The 16,762-nt window shown below is 41.5% G+C and overlaps 1 protein-coding gene across 1 annotated transcript; it reads left to right on the top strand.

The window, feature by feature from the left end:
- Positions 1 to 2,011: 2,011 nt before the first annotated feature.
- Positions 2,012 to 16,354, top strand: MED6 (mediator complex subunit 6). Its single transcript, XM_033063244.1, has 8 exons — positions 2,012 to 2,107; positions 8,422 to 8,581; positions 9,592 to 9,683; positions 11,858 to 11,940; positions 12,646 to 12,754; positions 13,202 to 13,317; positions 14,042 to 14,069; positions 14,449 to 16,354. Exons 1-8 carry the CDS (start codon positions 2,086 to 2,088, stop codon positions 14,574 to 14,576), a joined length of 738 nt encoding a protein of 245 aa, XP_032919135.1. The 5' UTR covers positions 2,012 to 2,085; the 3' UTR covers positions 14,577 to 16,354.
- The last annotated feature ends 408 nt before the right edge of the window (positions 16,355 to 16,762 follow it).

Genomic DNA, 16,762 nt, shown 5'->3' with positions numbered 1-16,762 from the left:
TGGCTGTTATGTCTGGTGGGATTTTTCCCTCCAGGAGGATTGTTCATGACAGGGATATAGAGGTATTTGATTTAGAATGGCAGTTTATCATAGTATTATTTGGAAACATTCTGGTGTGGACAACACTAGAGAAATGTGTTTGGCAAAGGTAGAAACTGCTAACAAGCAGCAGCTAACTAATGAATGGGGATCTGCAGTGTGCACACATAAGAATTACCCTATGGAAAAGCACATATTACACAAAATATTCTCTCAGTGACAAACACCTAGGAATCATGAAACTGAAAAACAAAGGTTAGATTTTATTTTTAATCTAGTTGTGCTATTAAAGGATACCAAGCGCTGTTTTCTTCTGAATTCAGTGTTACAGTTGGACACTCTTCTGTTCAGTACTTTTTCTTCCACTGTTCAATCTTTTTTACTTATTTTTTGCCCATTAAGTAAATCTTCTTCTGAGGAGAAGATTAATTTTCTCAGAACTCTTACCATCCTAGCCTCATCTTTTTGCAGATATTATTGTATTTATTTTCATGAACCACTCAGAGCCAAGGGGTCTGTTATCACCTCTCTTTTGGATATGCAGACATGAGACACTGAGATTTAAAAAATCTTCTTTTGATTAACTAAACTGTGAGAGATTTTAGAGAATTTGACTTTTCAGTGTGCAGAGAATTACAAAACACATGAATTACAAAGCATGACCAGCATTACTTTATTTGTGTCAAGGGCTCAGCACAGCTATAAATCAGAGTCTGAAAAAACTTCATTACTCTAATGTATGACTATACCACTGGCAAGACTAGAGTCCAGTCTTCCAAACCAGCATTTTTCTGCCTGACCTTGTCACTTTCTGTAAACTTCACTTGATACCTCCACATCTTTCAGCACCTGAAACATGTAAAGCAAGTGTTCTGCAGGCACCTCTTCTTCACAGAAAACAAGCTCAGAATATTCACAAATTGTATAATGACTTAAACATATTGAATGAGACAGGAATCCTGGGAAGAAAAAAAAGAAAGTATGTGGTTTTGCAATTACAGTATGCATTAGTGAGAGAAGACTGAAGAGAGAGCGAATAAGCAGCATCATCTCTCATTGGCTCTAACTTTTTGATTGCTCTCTTGCCTGTACTTCATACACAGTAAAGTACTTCCTATACTTTTTTCACACAGGTCTCTAATGGAAGGGGAAGAGATTCCATCACCAATTATGATCACGTGCCATCAGCAAGGTGATAACTCCAGGCTCTCTTAGACTCTGCTACTGCCAGCAAGGGGATGGCTGATCTTGGCAGCAAAGGCTCAGGCACGGTGAGTCCCTGGAGGTACAGCTAGCATGACAGCGGGGTATTGGACACTCTGTACGGCAGACTGGGAGACTGTAGTTCTCAATCTAAATCAGGAGCTTATTAATCTTCAGTGTATGCATATTCTTCCACCGAGTGTTGTTCTTCACTCTATAAATGACCGATGACCGATGATTTTACTAAAGAGCCAAAATGTCAAGGACCATGCCTCAGGACAGGAACATACAGTGTTTTGATGATGTGACTTCAAAACATCTATTATTCCCACATGGCAAACTAAATTAGGGTTACACCAGCCAGCTCAAGCTGGATGGGTGTGATGCTGAGCAGCAACCTGCAGCCTACACCTCTTCCACTTTGAAAGTGAAGGCAAATACCAGCATGTCAAGGTCAGGCGAAAACGGCTGCAAAACCCTCCTATCTCCCCTTCTGTACAAGCAGCTCCGAATGAGCATGTCGATATTCGGCACTGGCGCCGTCGTTCTGGTTACGAACCACTCAGGTGAAGTGCAGGTGACTTTGACTTGTGCTGGAATGCTGGGGCAGCGCAACCCCTCGCTTCAGGAAGGCGTTTTCCTGGCCAGCGACTGCGTGCCGGGACGAGGGGCGTTCCCTCCGCTCACGGCTCTGTCCCCGCCCCGCCCGCTCCGCTCCCCCCGCCCCGCCCGCTCCCCCCGCCCCGCCCCGCCCCGCCCGCTCCCCCCCGCCCCGCCCGGCTCCAAGGCCGCTTCCTGCGCACTGCCCCGCCCTGCCCCGCTCCGGACGTGCGCGGCGCGGCCATGGCGGCTGTGGACATCCGAGGTAGGCCCGGAGCGAGGGCGGCGCTCGGCGCTCGCTCCCCGCGGCTCCAGGGCCCTGTCTGCCGGCCTGGGCTCAGCTCCGCCCGCGGGGCAGAGCTCTGCGCGGGGCGGCTGCCGGAGGGGGTCGATGTGGTGGTGTGACCGTCATTGGAAGCCGGGCGGAAAAGCTGCCCAAAAAACCAGCTTTCTGGGATGTGCGGCTGGTTGGGAGCGTGTGCTCAGGGCCGCCTGGGAAAAACAAGCTTCCTTTTCAGGGGGGATAAGGAGGTCCTGTGGTGAAATGGCGGCGTAAGGGAACAGCTATAAAAGAGAGTTTCAGCTCTGAAATGTGTGGGAAAGTGGAAAGCGCTGGCATGTGTGTGGGCCTTGTGCAGGACCAGAGCAGCGAGTGAGGCTGGCAATCTTAAGAGTGCTTCAGGTGGATGTGGTGAGACAGGCCAGGTGTTAGGAAAGCTGAAGTAACAGAAAATGAGAAACATTTGGGTGAGAAGTCAGGGATGTGAATAAAAAGAGATTATGTTTTGAAGAAGAAGTGGTATTTGAATGAAGCGTTAAAGAATATGTATATTGTAAACAAAGTAGAAGTTAAATTGTTGTGAACAATTTGAGCTTTGAGAGAAGAAGTGGAGGTTCAGAGGCCACAGGAAAGGAAGTTATTTTTCTCCTTAAGAGTGTCTGAATGGAATAACATCAGAAGCCTGTGTGTCAGAGTCTCAAAGAATGAACATGAGCAGGCATTTAGGGAAATCTCATGAAGGGTCAATTTTGATAATGACACAGAGGTTTTCTCGTTTTTTGTCTTCAAATTCTTAATGACTGTGTGTAATCCTGTGCATTTTTCTGACTGCCTTGTTTGAGATTACACGAAGGATCTATGTAGATGATTAATGGAGGAGTGCTGTATTAAGTTATTAGCTGATGTGAGAACCTTCTGTCTTATTCCATATCATTTAAGCTCCCTTAAATATTTTATCTAGTATTGTTCAATATATTAAGTAGATTTTGAGGCATACTTCTGTTTTAAATCTATCTGCAGTGTATTAACCCTGGCTGGGTGCCAGGTACCCACTAAAACCACTCTATCACCCCCTTCCTCAACCACACAGGGGGGAAGCATATAATGAAAGACTTGTGGATCGAGATCAGGGCAGGGAGAGGTCACTCACCAGTTACTGTCCCGGGCAAAACAGACTTGATTTGGGGAAATTAATTGAATTTATTACCAGTTAGATCAGAGGAAGATATGAGAAATAAAACCAACTCTTAAAAACACCTCCACTACTCCCTTTTTCCGGGGCTTAACTTCACTCTAGAATGCCTTAACTTCTCTTCCCCAAGCAGCAAAGCTGAACAGGGAATGGGGTTGTGATCAGTTCAAGCATGTTGACACTGCTACTCTGTCCTTCTCAGCAGGAGGACTCTTTCAGTCTTCCCCGGCTCCATGGTGGGGTCCCTCCCACAGGGGACAATCCTTCATGAATTTCTCCAATGCTGTTGTCCCAAAACAGGCTTTTTCACTTGGTACAAAAAGCCTATCCACACAGCAGGGTTGAGGTGTCTGATTTATTGCTCTTAAGTCCTGTACCAGCCTATACTCATGAGAACAAGGCTTCTTCACAGGTATTAAATTCATATTGATGCTCTAAGCATCAATCGGTACTGCATCCAGGATGTTACCATCAGGTTCCTTCAAGGTCTGGCTCAATGATAAGCAGGTTTGTGCTTTCCATGCCCTTTTTTTGGTGACATACATAGTTATACACAGTTCTCAAAAAAAGTTACTTGAGCATTTAGCTTTCATGCTAAGTTTTGTCCTAACAATGGAAGGGGACATTCTGGCATATAGGAACTTGTGAGTCAGTTTAGTATGTCCAGTTGGGACAGTCTGGGAGCTGTAAGAATGTGGCCACTTTTTCCTGTTGCCCCAACAATCAGTATTGTGACTTTACTAAGCAGGCCCTTGCATTTGTTTATTACTGAATGTGTGGCTCTGCTGTTGATCAGAAGTCTCTTTCATTCTGTGGTTGTACTGGAGCTATGAGGTCTGCTTGGAATGCCTTGATGTTTTCCACCAGTCCCCTCCTCTCACAGTCAGAAATAGTGTTTACATCTAATTGTCTCTTCCTGCCTAAAAAGTGTACATTGATTCAGGCCGAAGGGTGGGAGCCCTTTCAGACCCCAGCCCCCCCACTGCCTTTTGCTCTCCTTTCACCTCCTTTAGTACCATTCTGTTCTGCTTTACAGTGAAAAGGTATTCAGTATAGCCTGTATAACTCCCCCAATTTGGGTTATTAGTCAGCACAATAGCTTCCAAAAGCTGGTACATTCCAGTAAAACTGAATTAAGCCTAGCCACTTTGGTTAAGTATTTAAAAAATGAATGGGATTCAGATAAGGGTGAAACTGATACTAATATTCCCTGAATTCAGGGAACAGGAAAGTTTAGAAATTAAGGTAGAATGCTGGATGATCTCTGGGTCTGCCTATAAAAAGGCGTCCCAGATTTCTCTGTATGGCACATCAAAACCAGAAGTGAAAAAGCCTAAATTTTGCATCTCAGAAAAATGGAATTGTTGGTGTAATTTTACTGTGTATCTCTTTGGGCCTACAGTCATGTGAGACTAAAATTTAAATTCAAAATAGATATTACTGAAACTAAAGCATCTGCATTTTCACCAATCCAAGAGTATTAGAATATTTTATCTCCACATATTTTTGAAATCAGGCCATGTGTGGTCTAAAATTCAGGTCATTAAGAAATTTTGATTACAGTAATTTCACGAATACAAGCCGCACCAATTTGACTAAGATTTTGCTCCTAAACCGGAAATGCGGCTAATAATCAGGAGCGGCTAATACAACCTCAGAAGTGCCTGCCAGGGTGCTGAGCCGAGCAGCTGCAAAGTCGGCATTTTGCGATTGTTACAAATCGCTACTCTGTTGCACTGTGGGTGGAGCCTGGCTCCCTGTAGGCAGCATGGGGGGCGGGGAGAGAGGCGGGAGAGCTCTCTTTCCTCCTCTGCCACAGCCCAGGGGAGAGACGGGGGGGGCCCGGTGCCACCATTGCTGCGGCTCGGGGAGCCGACGGGAGCCCCGCACTGCCATTGCTGCAGCCCAGGGAGGGGGGGGGAAGCGCACGCCGCCATTGCTGCGGCTCGGGGAGCTGACAGGAGCCCCGTGCAAGCCATTGCTGTGGCCCGGGGAGCCGACGGGAGCCCCGCGCAGCCATTGCAGCGGCTCGGGGAGCCGACGGGGTGCTTTGTCCCCGCCCGCCGCCGCCGCTGCAGGAGCGGGGAAACTCCGTCCCTGCCCGCCGCCGGCGCCACGGGCGCGGGAAAGCTCCGTCCCCGCCCGCCACCGCTGCCGTAGGAGCAGGGGAAGCTCCGTCCCTGCCTGCCACCGCGGGGCAGCGCCGACCCGGGGTGACCGAGCCCAGTGGCAGCGGCGGCCGGCCCCGAGCGGCAGCACTGGGCTGGGCCACCTGGCCCTGTCAGCGGCCCCTAGCGGGCCGAGCCTGCACAGCCTTAGCTCAGCCAGTAAACCCCGCCCTCCCGCGGTTCTGTTACTAATTGCACGCGGGTCCTCGCTGCGAGCGACAAAGCGGCTTATATTCGTGTGCGGCTTATCTATGGACAAAAACCGAAATGTTTGCCAACACTCAGAGATGCGGCTTATACTCAGTGCGGCTTGTATTCGTGAATTTACTGTAATTGATCTTGGTCTCTGAAATTGGCAGAATTAATAATGCAGATTAATATTCGGCACTTAAACCAACCCGCTCACAGTTTTTAAGTACCTTCTGTGCAGGATGGTTAACTTACACAGGCAATCATTCACTTTTCCAAAATTACCAAGGTCTTTGCAGCCACAGAGCTGCACCAGGGTGGTCAAGTGTCCATTGTCACAGCAAGCATGGCTCTGACCTGCCCTACCCTCTGGGCCGGCTTCGGGGCTACTTTGCCCAGGTGAACATGACCTGACAGCTCTGTAGGACCTGGCAACTTGTGGGGCTGCTTGGCATGGCTTGTGCTGCACTCAGCATCAGGAGAAATGTGAACAAAGTGCTCCAGTGTGAGTCCCTCACAGGGTCACGAGTCCTGCCAGCAAACCTGCTCCAACTTGGGCTCCTCTGTCCAAGGGACCAGATCTGGGTCCTGTCAGGAGCCTGCACCAGTGTGCCTTCCCATGGGATCACAGCCTCCTTTGAGCATCCACCTGCTCCAGTGTGGGGTCCTCTGGGGGCTGCAGGTGGATCTCTGCTCCACTGTGGATCTCCACGGGCTGCAGGGGGACAGCCACCTTACCATGGTCTGTGCTTGGCTCTGTAGGACATGGGGAAGCTTCCAGCAGCTTTTCACTGAAACCACCCTGCAATCCCTCCTAGCAAAGCTGGTCAGGCAAACCCAATACCCTGTCAGGCTACTTTACTGTTCCTCTTGGTTTGTCAAAGGCTAGTGCTGGGCTACCTGGCCCACAAGGCCAGGTTCAGCAGATTGTGTGAATTACTCTTCTTTTTTTGCTGTGGATTGCTGGCTTGTCTTCCAAATTGTCTTGAAAATCATGACAGATTGGCAGTATTGTCACAAGCACTTTACTTTTGCATCAGTGATGCAAATTCCACAAGAAATGCTTTGCACAAAATGTCCTATTTTTGAAAGGAACAGGGAAGCAGGAATACCATCCTTTCTTATACCCAAAATAAACAGTACATCCTTCAGTATAACAGCCATGTCAGCTTCACAGTTTGTTTTTTTCTTCCTCTCCTTTTTTTTCCAAGAATAGTTGAGAGAACAATATTGCTAGTTACAAAGGAAATAATAAATACTGGCGCTAAGCAGCTGTGGATAACTGAATCTTGGAGTCCAACTTTATATTCCATTTTACAATACATTTATCAGTCTATATACAGCATGATAGCTGTATAGATCTCCAATGCTCGCCTGACATTCCTCTGAGAAATGTGGGTATTGTTAATCATGCAAACAAAGAAACTTTGTATTTGAAGTATAATGTGAGAGTTTGTTATGGGAAGAATGCAAGTGCTTAAGATATTAAGATTTTTTGAAGGGAGGGCTCTTTTGGATTTGACTGGCATTTGGAATAAACAGTGCTACCATGACTTAGGTGCTTAATAATGGATCTTAGTACTGTGTTTCTGAGATTTCCTTTTCTGTAGTGAGGAGAAAGAATAGTCTATGTGAAATAACATGAATGCCTGTGGACTTCTTCCCTTTCCCTGCCCTGCATGAAACTGTTGGGCTGAAAATTCTGAAAATAGCAAGAAAAAATAGTTTACACCTGGTTATTTCTGTTGCATTTTTCCTGGTTTGCTAAGCAGGTAGTGTTACTTTATTAACTCTTTCTCAGAGAAGCTGCTAGTAGTGTAGGACCTGACATTTTTGACTGATCGATGATCCTTGGGCATGCTGAATTGTCACAGAAGTAAAATATTCTCAGTGCAATGATAAGTGGGAGTTGAGGGTATGTATATAGGTGTGAACTTTAGGGAGTGGTTTCTGTGAGGAGGGAATTTCAGATCTTCAGTCAGTCTTCAATGACTTTTCATCACTTAGAGTTCTTTTTTTATTCTGAACAATGCGTGTCGCTTCCTGCTTGCTTATGTCTTGGAAATTGTTTGCTACTCCCATGATGTAAAATCAGTGAATTTCAGGGTTTTTTTTCCAGGTTTGTCCTGGACCTTCAATGTTAGCAAATTTGTTGCCTGTGGAACTGGTTGTTGACACTGGTTTTTTTTTATGTGCTTGAGGAACATTTTGCTGCAGCGTGATAACAAAATGCAGGGACTTTAATTCATATTTCCCTAAATCTGTAAGAATTTAACTGGCCTATAATGACTTATAGGTTATAAAATGCATTCATATAAAAAGCTTGCTTTTTTAATAGAATTGTTAGTGTTCAGTAGTTAGATATCTATAATATCCACTGAGTTATGGAACAAGTAATTTGCTGCAGGCAATTTGGCAGAGGAATTTTATAGTCAGGAATAGAATCTCTTGCTCAAGATTACTGGGAAGCATCTGCCCAAAGATAGAATCTTTGTGTTTGCTGTTTTTTGGGTCTTTTGTTTGTTTGTTTGGGTTTTTTTTTTTTTTTTATATACTGATAAGAGACCTGGAGAAGGTTAAAGGTTATCAATTATTGTTTGAACTCTATGAAATACTTCTTTAATTTCAACTGGTGTATTTGTGTTCCATCTCCTTTCTCTACTATAATTGTTAATTGGTGACAATTTACTCTTGGATGTATTTGTAGTGTTTTGACTGCTTTGATACTCAATGTAGATTTATTTTCCCAGATAATCTGTTGGGAATTTCCTGGGTTGACAGCTCCTGGATTCCAATATTAAACAATGGGAGTGTGTTGGACTATTTCTCAGAGCGAAGTAACCCTTTCTATGACCGAACATGTAACAATGAAGTCGTCAAAATGCAGCGGATGACCCTGGACCATTTGAAGTAAGTTGTAGTTTGCAGCTGGTTCCTGTGCAGTATTCCTTGTCCCTCCATTCAGAGGCTTTGGTGATGGAATGGAAGCGTGCTAGTTCTGTTCTGTGCTTTTTAGTCCCACCACTTTCCACGGAGCCCAGCTTTTTCTGTACTTGTGTGTTTTCTATTTTTTCTTAGGCCATCTCAAGGAGGTGTTAAGCATGAAGGAATCTGTGTATCTTTTTGATATTCCAGTAAATCACCCTTTAGATATTTCTCTGAAATAGAAAAACTGTCTTCTCTCATCCTCCCTGCTCAACAGAACCTGAGTAATGTAATGTAATGTAGTTTTTTCTGGGGTGAGTATGGTTCATGTTAGGAGATACTTTGAACTCATGAATAGTTTGTGTTTCCATATACTGCTGACTGTGTGCCATAATAAGTACATAATTCCTCCGAAGAGCTGGCTTTTTAGTATGGATAATAAGAGTAGTAAGTGTTGTAAATAAACTGATCACATATGGTCGTGTATTGAGATTGTATGTGCAAGTTCACTTTCTTTTCAGTTCCCCATCTGCTATGCTGAGCACAAGTGACTTGTTTGAGAACTATTTAAAGACTCCACAATATGATAGGGAATTTGCAAGCAGAGCTAGAAGTCCATTGGTCAAGTCACTTGTGCTCAGTGTGGTTGCAGAGAGGCTTATACTTCAGACACACAGATGGTCACATCATACACCAGTTCTTCGTTTCTGTATTTAAATGACATCTCCGTGATGATAGATTGTTATCTTGCTATTTATCTGTTGCTCGTATGTTCTACTTGTGTTGTGTCAGGTTGTTATAATTCCCTTTGTCTAAGCACCTAGGGTTTGATAGCTAGCTCAGGAAATCCTTTGCCTTTATTTACTGCACATTATAAAAAAGAACTTTCAAAGCATCAGAACTTTGTTACTTTATTGCCGAGCTCTTTGGTCACTCTTCACATCCTACAGATTTTACTTTGAGGAAGGTACTTACTCTGGTTGCTTCTTTTTCAGCCAGATGGTTGGAGTGGAGTACATCCTCCTTCATGCTCAAGAGCCCATTCTCTTCATTATCCGAAAGCAGCAAAGGCAATCTCCAACACAAGGTATAGTCACTCACTTCTTGCCTCTGTTGAGAAGCCCAATCTGTCAGTTGTTTTTATCAGTTCCTGATTTGTGTCTAAGCACTTCAGCTTCTGCTTTCTGTTTTAATTTCCAGTCTAACTGGGAAGGTATGAGGCCTTGTGGTGGAGAGATCCTTTCTCTAGCAGTTCCCTGCAGTGTGCCAGCAGTAGGGAGTGCCATCTTGTGGGGAAATGGGAACAGCAAATAAGAAAGTTCTGCCCTATGCTACATTTTCCTACAGGGAATTGTTAATAGCATTCATTCCATGTTGTATTTATCTGTTAGGCTATGCAAGAATGTCCATTTCTTCTTGTGATGGAGTCTTGTGATAACAGCACCACTCCTTCCTACAGTGTGACTTTCCAGTTTTTAAGTCAAATGTCTTAGCTTTTTTTCCCATCTGCAAGCAGTTGGCTTCATTATCCCTTTTTAACCTTGAATTTTTGTGTGTGGTTAATCAAATATGTAGCCACATTTCAATAGTTATTGGACTGTCTTATCTGTTTAGTGAATGTTCATATAAAATAATTTAGGTTATTTCAGAGTAAGCTTTGTAGGAAAGAAAGGCAAGGTTAGTGCTAGTTATTTCTTAACTTCTTTTTTTAGGGATTTAGGTTCTGTATATACATTTTGGTCTTGTAACAGGACTTTGCTTTGTCTTGTAATGTTTATTTTCTTATATCAGATAATGGTCCATTTACATTGCAGTTCCAAATTGAGAAAATATCTATGATTGATTCTTCAGTATATAGTTTTGAGTTATTTCTTTATTAGAGATTTTAAACATAGTTTCTAACAGTGAGTATGAAATTTTCATTCAGCCCTTAATTTCTGGTTTTGACGCCTTTCAGATTGAGACTGGAGTTGGAGCTACCACAGTATGTGTGTTTAGACTTAGGCTATAAGGCAGATGTATGTTTGGTGGAACTTAACTGAGACTTGTTCGGTAACATTTTTCCCAATGAGACTGTGAGGTTTCTGCTGGGTACCTTGCATAGTTCCCTAGCTCAGATGTTACCACATGTTTTATTTTGTCAAGATACAAAAATTAGTGTATTTGAGACATGAGAATGAGGATGTAAAACTGAAATTTAACAAGTTCATAGCTAGTGTAGAATACTCAAATGCAACTGATGCAGGCTTGTCTTACAACTTCTATGTGTTTTTAAAACAGATGTATTTGAAATTCTTGAAAACAAGTTTTTTCCAGTTTGAAGGGATATTAGAAAAATCTTTAGATCAATGATTAGGGGGAGTTGTCTGTCTGGGAGAGTAGGCCCTGGTATAGAGATGTGAGACAGTAAAACTGCTGTTCTGTGCCTTGCTCCATTTGTAAAGAAGTGCTAAGCATCCTGTTTCTTTCGAGAAGTGGGTACTGGCTCTAATATGCACTCAACTGTCTGGGACTGCTAATTTAGGCAGGTATCCAAGCTTCATAAAATGCAAGTACTGCATGAATTGTTGAGATGGAGGAACTGGAACACGTTTACACAGGTAATGTCCTTAGGAATGTGAAGCTGAGAGCATTGCTATGGTTTCTCAATCAAACAATGTTTGCCAGAGTTACAGATGCAACTGTAATGTTCCTCTGCACTGCAGCTCTAATGAACAAGAATTTTTGATTGGTCAGTAGAAGTTCCAAATTTGATTTAGCAAATGCCTTTGGAAAGTAATTTTTTTTGGCAGAATATTATTAATTTAGAAAAGCATACTCTCTGTGTGTTTAACTCTATTGAATCTGGGAAATCTAGCTGAGAGGACTGTAGAAGTTAAGAGAAAACTGAGCCAGAAGAATGAGATCTTACATTGTTGTGAGCTTCTACTGGTAGCCAAGGCTAGTGGAATTACTTTTGGAGCTGTTCACTTGACTAGTAATAGCTTTAGTGTACTCTGAAAACCCCAGTTTCATTTTTGCCTCAGTTTGTGAGGCAAATAATTTGCAGTAGGACAGGACTTTAAAGCTGATGCTTTTCTATCTATAAAGCAGACATTGTTTTTTCTCTCCTTATCAGTCTGTCCTTGAAGGAAAAAGTTAACAAGAGATAAGAGAAATATTGCGATTTCTGTTGCTATGACTGAAATTCAGCAACAAATACACAGTCTTCAGCCAGAGCTTTAAACTGATCCTGTGTTTTTCTTCTTTTCGTTCCCACAGTTATACCATTGGCTGACTACTATATTATTGCTGGAGTGATTTATCAAGCACCTGACTTAGGATCTGTCATCAACTCCAGAGTTGTGAGTGTTCTGAGTGTTTGATGTATACTGGTTTATATCCATTTTTGCTTTTGGTTGTCTCCCAGGCTTTTTAAGTCTCTCCTTCACTATTTTGAGGAAAGATCTTGTGTAGTAATGGTGCAGTAACTTAAACCCCACTGGGTTAATATTGTGTACATCCCACATGAAAATGGAAGATCTTGTGAGAGTGCAGTATTGCCCAGAAACTAGGATACATTGTTTAAGGATGAAGGATCAGAATAACTTAAGTTAGACTAATTGACAGAACAGCATGAAGTTTGAATAATCAAAATTTTAAAAAATTATTTGACAAATATGTATAAAATAGTAATTAAATGCATAATCAGTGAAGCTTGCTTTGGAACATTAATGTTAAGCTGATGTAATACTTATTTTTAAATGAGGCTAATGTTTTAAGTTAATGTGGTATTTCTTCTTAAATTGGATGTTCAAGTTTATTTTGATTCCTTCTGTTCTTGTAAGCTATTGCTTTTGCAAGTTTTTCTATCAGTTTAGAAAAGGACTTCAGAAGAGCCTTGTGAGAACCTGTTAAAGAAATTATGAGTCCAAAACTGGATGTTCCAAGTTCCCTTCTCAGAACAAAAACGAGTATAGAATACTAATTTTAAAATACCTACTTTCAGAAATTTATGTTGTGTTTTCTCCTTGAGTTCTGAACACTTCCTTACATTCTTGTTCTGAAAGCTCACTGCAGTGCATGGAATTCAGTCTGCTTTTGAAGAAGCTATGTCCTACTGTCGCTATCACCCATCCAAGGGCTACTGGTGGCATTTCAAAGATCAAGAAGAACGAGGTATGATTGCTAGTTTCTCCTGCATACTTTGGGAAAGGAAAGAAATGTAGGGAAAAGCTTGAGGCAATGCACAGTGATGGTGGAAAGGTGAGATGAACTGGCTGAAGGGTAAGTTAGGGCTCTCTACCAGGTGAAAGGAATCTTGCTCTTCTGTGCTGGTGGGAATGAACATTGAGGCATGGGTGGGAGATGAAACTAATGAACAGTATGTCAACAAAGTGGGCAACTCTTCAATGCACTGGGGAACAAAACACATTTTCAGATGCCAAACCAGTTTTTCAGGAGGTAAGAATTATCCTTAATCTGTCTTCCACCAAAAAAAACTGTCAGTAAGAAAATGAGGTGAAGTTCAGAGGAGAGACAAATACCAACTTGGCATACAACAAAGAGCTGCTAAGAGAAAATAAATTTTAATACATCTTTCTGTGATATTTCTGTGACTTGCAGAGAAAACTAAACCAAAAGCCAAGAAGAAGGAAGAACCAAGCTCTATTTTTCAAAGGCAACGGGTAGATGCTTTGCTTTTAGACCTAAGACAAAAGTTTCCACCCAGATTTGTTCAGGTATGACACTCAAAAGCCACAGTTTTGCTGTAACTTAGAACTTAAAACATAGTCATTAATATTTAAACAGCTGAAACTGAATGGGAATTTAATATATTTCTGCAATAGTAACGTGGAAGGTTTATATTAGAGTGTAGGATCTCCTTTTGTAATCATTGGAGTCATTAAGACCTTGGCAAAACTACGAGAGTGAATTTTATTATACACCTTTCTTATCACAGAGGGTCTGTTCTCAACTATCAGATGTTGGCTGCTGCTTCCAGTTTCCTGCTTTGTGAACTCAATCAAGCCATCACAGTATTTTGTTTTAGTTACTCCATTGTTCGGTAGACTCATTAGCTAGCATGGAAATTCTTGGCATTCTGTGAAGCTGTGGTTACCTCTGATTGTCTTTGGTAGCCATTTGTTCCACCAGGTCTTCTGCTTGGGAGCAAAGGAAATTATGTTTGTAGCATCTCACAAAAGTGCTCCTCAACCAGTCCTGGGAAAAACTGGCTAACTGCGTATTTTTGTCTTTAGTGTTTTCAGTTGTCAAAGGAAAAACTGGATGTTATAAAATGCTAACTGGATTTTGTTTAAAGTGCACTTAATGACCCATTCTACCCTCACCTCTTACATATTAGAGTGCATTACTTGCATTTTATTCCTAAATTAATGGCAGGAAGGGTTGAGAATTGCAACTTTGGTTCCACTGATGTGTTGCCTTTTTTTTCTTTCCCCACAGCAAAAGCCTGGAGAAAAACCTATCCCAGGTAAAACTGTAATATTCTCACAAGACTTAAAACATAGACTCTGTATGCAGTATCTTTCAGTTGCCTTGTAAGCTCTTGTTGCTGTTTCTGTGAGGTGGTTTGGAATTCTGGCATTATCTAATTGTGCAAAGTAATGGCTAAGAGTGAAGACTTTGAGTTGATCATAGGCAACCTCCAAACATGAAAGGCATGAATTGTAAAACTTCAATCTCTTCCACCGTTTAACTGATATAAGTATGAATTTATTCTCTGCTTTTTATTCTAACACCTTTGAAATGAATGTTGCCCTTTGACATTAACAATGTCTTCTAAATACTCTGAAGTGTGTTTTAGGAATGAAAATCAGAGGTTTAACTTTCTTTTATTGTTACATCTTTAGTGGATCAAATCAAGAAGGAACCAGAACCAGTCCCTGAAGCTGTCAAGCCAGAGGAAAAAGAGACTGCAAAGAATGCTCAGAGTGCTGGTGCTAAAGGACCACCTGAAAAACGAATGAGACTCCAATGAAGGGAGAAGCTATTACACATCTGGATTAGTCAGTACCTGGAAAACAGAAGGTTCTTGCTCCCTTTTCTTTATATTTAAGCTCTTCCACTGAGACTGACAGTTCAGAGACTGAGATTTCTGTAAAAATCTCTCATGCAAATGTCATGTGAGCTGCCCCAAAGGAGGTGTTTTCAGTCTTCATCTTATTTTGAATGCTGGCTTCTGAGAATGGTTTTTACATGGACATGTTCCACAGCCTCCTGATGTCTTTACCAATTCTTGCATCATTTGTGTCTAGATTTCCTATGTAAAAAGAAAAAAACCCCACGTTTATATATAAAAAGGAAGTAGAATTCTTGGCGAATAAAACTCCTGGCTGCTGGAATGCCTTTCTTAAATGTATACTTTGTTAGTAGCAAATATGTCATATGTGCTGCAGTTTTTTTTTTTTCTTTTTTTTTATTTGGAATATATTGTGTTCTATTCTGAGTACAAATTGCTGTGCCTCTAGTGTGCTTGGGATAAAGATAAAAGATTTGATAACTGAACCCTCAATCCATGTAGTTAAATGTCAGAATGGTCTCAGTTTCTAGGATATTCTTGGACACTGGTTTTACTTAATAGTTAAGCTGATAGTTTATTACAGTAGTTAGTGTTTTGGGAGAGAGATTTATTACACAAAATAGGCTAAAATTTCTTGATGTTGCACATTCAGGAAAGCTGTTTATATTTCTGATTTTTCACTGTAACTCAAATGTATCAATCAAATCTCTTCCTCTGTGCTCCTGGCACTTCCTTGCTCCTGCATTAGACATGTGTTTTAGACTTGTGGAAGTGGGATAGTGGAAGAGAAACATCACTGACACCTATATGCTTATTTAAGCATATTGCTTACATAAATATTTTTTTTCTTTGAAAAATTAGAAATGATCTGTTGAAAAGAAATTGCTATTAGTTTGGCTTTGGTCTTTCATCGAAGTAATGGAGTAAACAGTGAAATAGTTTGCTTTCTTTCCACAACTGTTACTTGCTTTCATGCAGCAAACTGTAGTTAGCAAAAAAAAGTTTGTACACAACAACCAAAATGTAGATAGGCAGAAAGATTAAAGTATACTTAGATAGCTGTGTCAAATTTATCTTCAGGTTGCAAGACACTCTTTTTCAGTAACTTAGCTCTCCTGTCAGAGCTGTTTATTACTGAATGATAGAAAGACCTGTCAGGACTATTTATTACTGAATGATAGAAAGATCCATGTCATTTTTATCATATAATCCAAAGCTGTAATGTCAAAAGATATAGATATGCCAATAGCTGTTCTCAGTTAATGCAGATACAGATCTGAAATTCATATATTCGTATACGTAAGTGTGTATTAGGTTTATTTCATATCTGGATCAGGTTTGAACAGCCATATCTCAAGACGTTGTTAGAAGTAGATAATAAACCAGTGTGAACTATCAGATCAAGTGAAAACATAAAAAGCAGTTATTCTGTACATACACCTGTATGTAATTTGGAAAAAGTTACCAAGGACACACTTAATGAAGATCTAGGATGTTGGGCTTTGGTTGTGTGGGTTTTTTTTGGTGGAGTTTTTTGGTTTGGTTTGGTTTTTTTAATGGAGAAAAATTATCTACCCAAGCACCAAGGAAATGCTTAACACTAGTAGCAGAAAGAAAACTTGCTTACTGTTGAAGGCACATACAGCTGTGGCAAAAAATGATGCTAGAATATGGTATGAGCAAAATATTCTGTCAGTCACTGGACTTCACCTGAAATAAAATGTTGTACAATTCAATGTCTGAAAAGGAATTCGCCTAAAGAAGGACAGTAAAATGAGTGGGACAAAGTTTCTCCTATGATGACACTGGGAAGACAAATATTGAGTCTTTATGAAACAGTAGTGAAACAAGTAGGAAAGCAGAGGACTCTTGTTCTGTGTTCTAGTACAAGAATAGAGGGACAGGTAAATGAAACTGAATTGGAGTTATATTTGAACTGAACCACTATACTCCATGCTCAGAGTTTGTGCTGATCAGAGTGGAATGTGAAGTGGCAGAGTTTCCTCACACCTGTATCTCTCTGCAGCCTTCTGCTTTCTGGTGTTGGCTGGTGTCAAAGGGCATTAAAAAAGATGGATTCCTGGTCTGATCCCATCTGAGTTAAAGCGCCAGCATCTACGCTATTGAGAGGATAGCAAATGGCT

This window comes from Catharus ustulatus, chromosome 6 (genome assembly GCF_009819885.2).
Source record: "Catharus ustulatus isolate bCatUst1 chromosome 6, bCatUst1.pri.v2, whole genome shotgun sequence".
In the NCBI taxonomy this organism is placed as follows: Eukaryota; Metazoa; Chordata; class Aves; order Passeriformes; family Turdidae; genus Catharus; species Catharus ustulatus.
This window is presented reverse-complemented; position numbering and strand designations above follow the sequence as displayed.

Coding starts and splice junctions, on each gene's coding strand:
- MED6 (XM_033063244.1), top strand. CDS start 2,086: ATGGCGGCTGTGGACATCCGAG. Junction 2,108..8,421: donor GGCGGCTGTGGACATCCGAG/GTAGGCCCGGAG, acceptor TTATTTTCCCAG/ATAATCTGTTGGGAATTTCC. Junction 14,070..14,448: donor TGGAGAAAAACCTATCCCAG/GTAAAACTGTAA, acceptor TTACATCTTTAG/TGGATCAAATCAAGAAGGAA.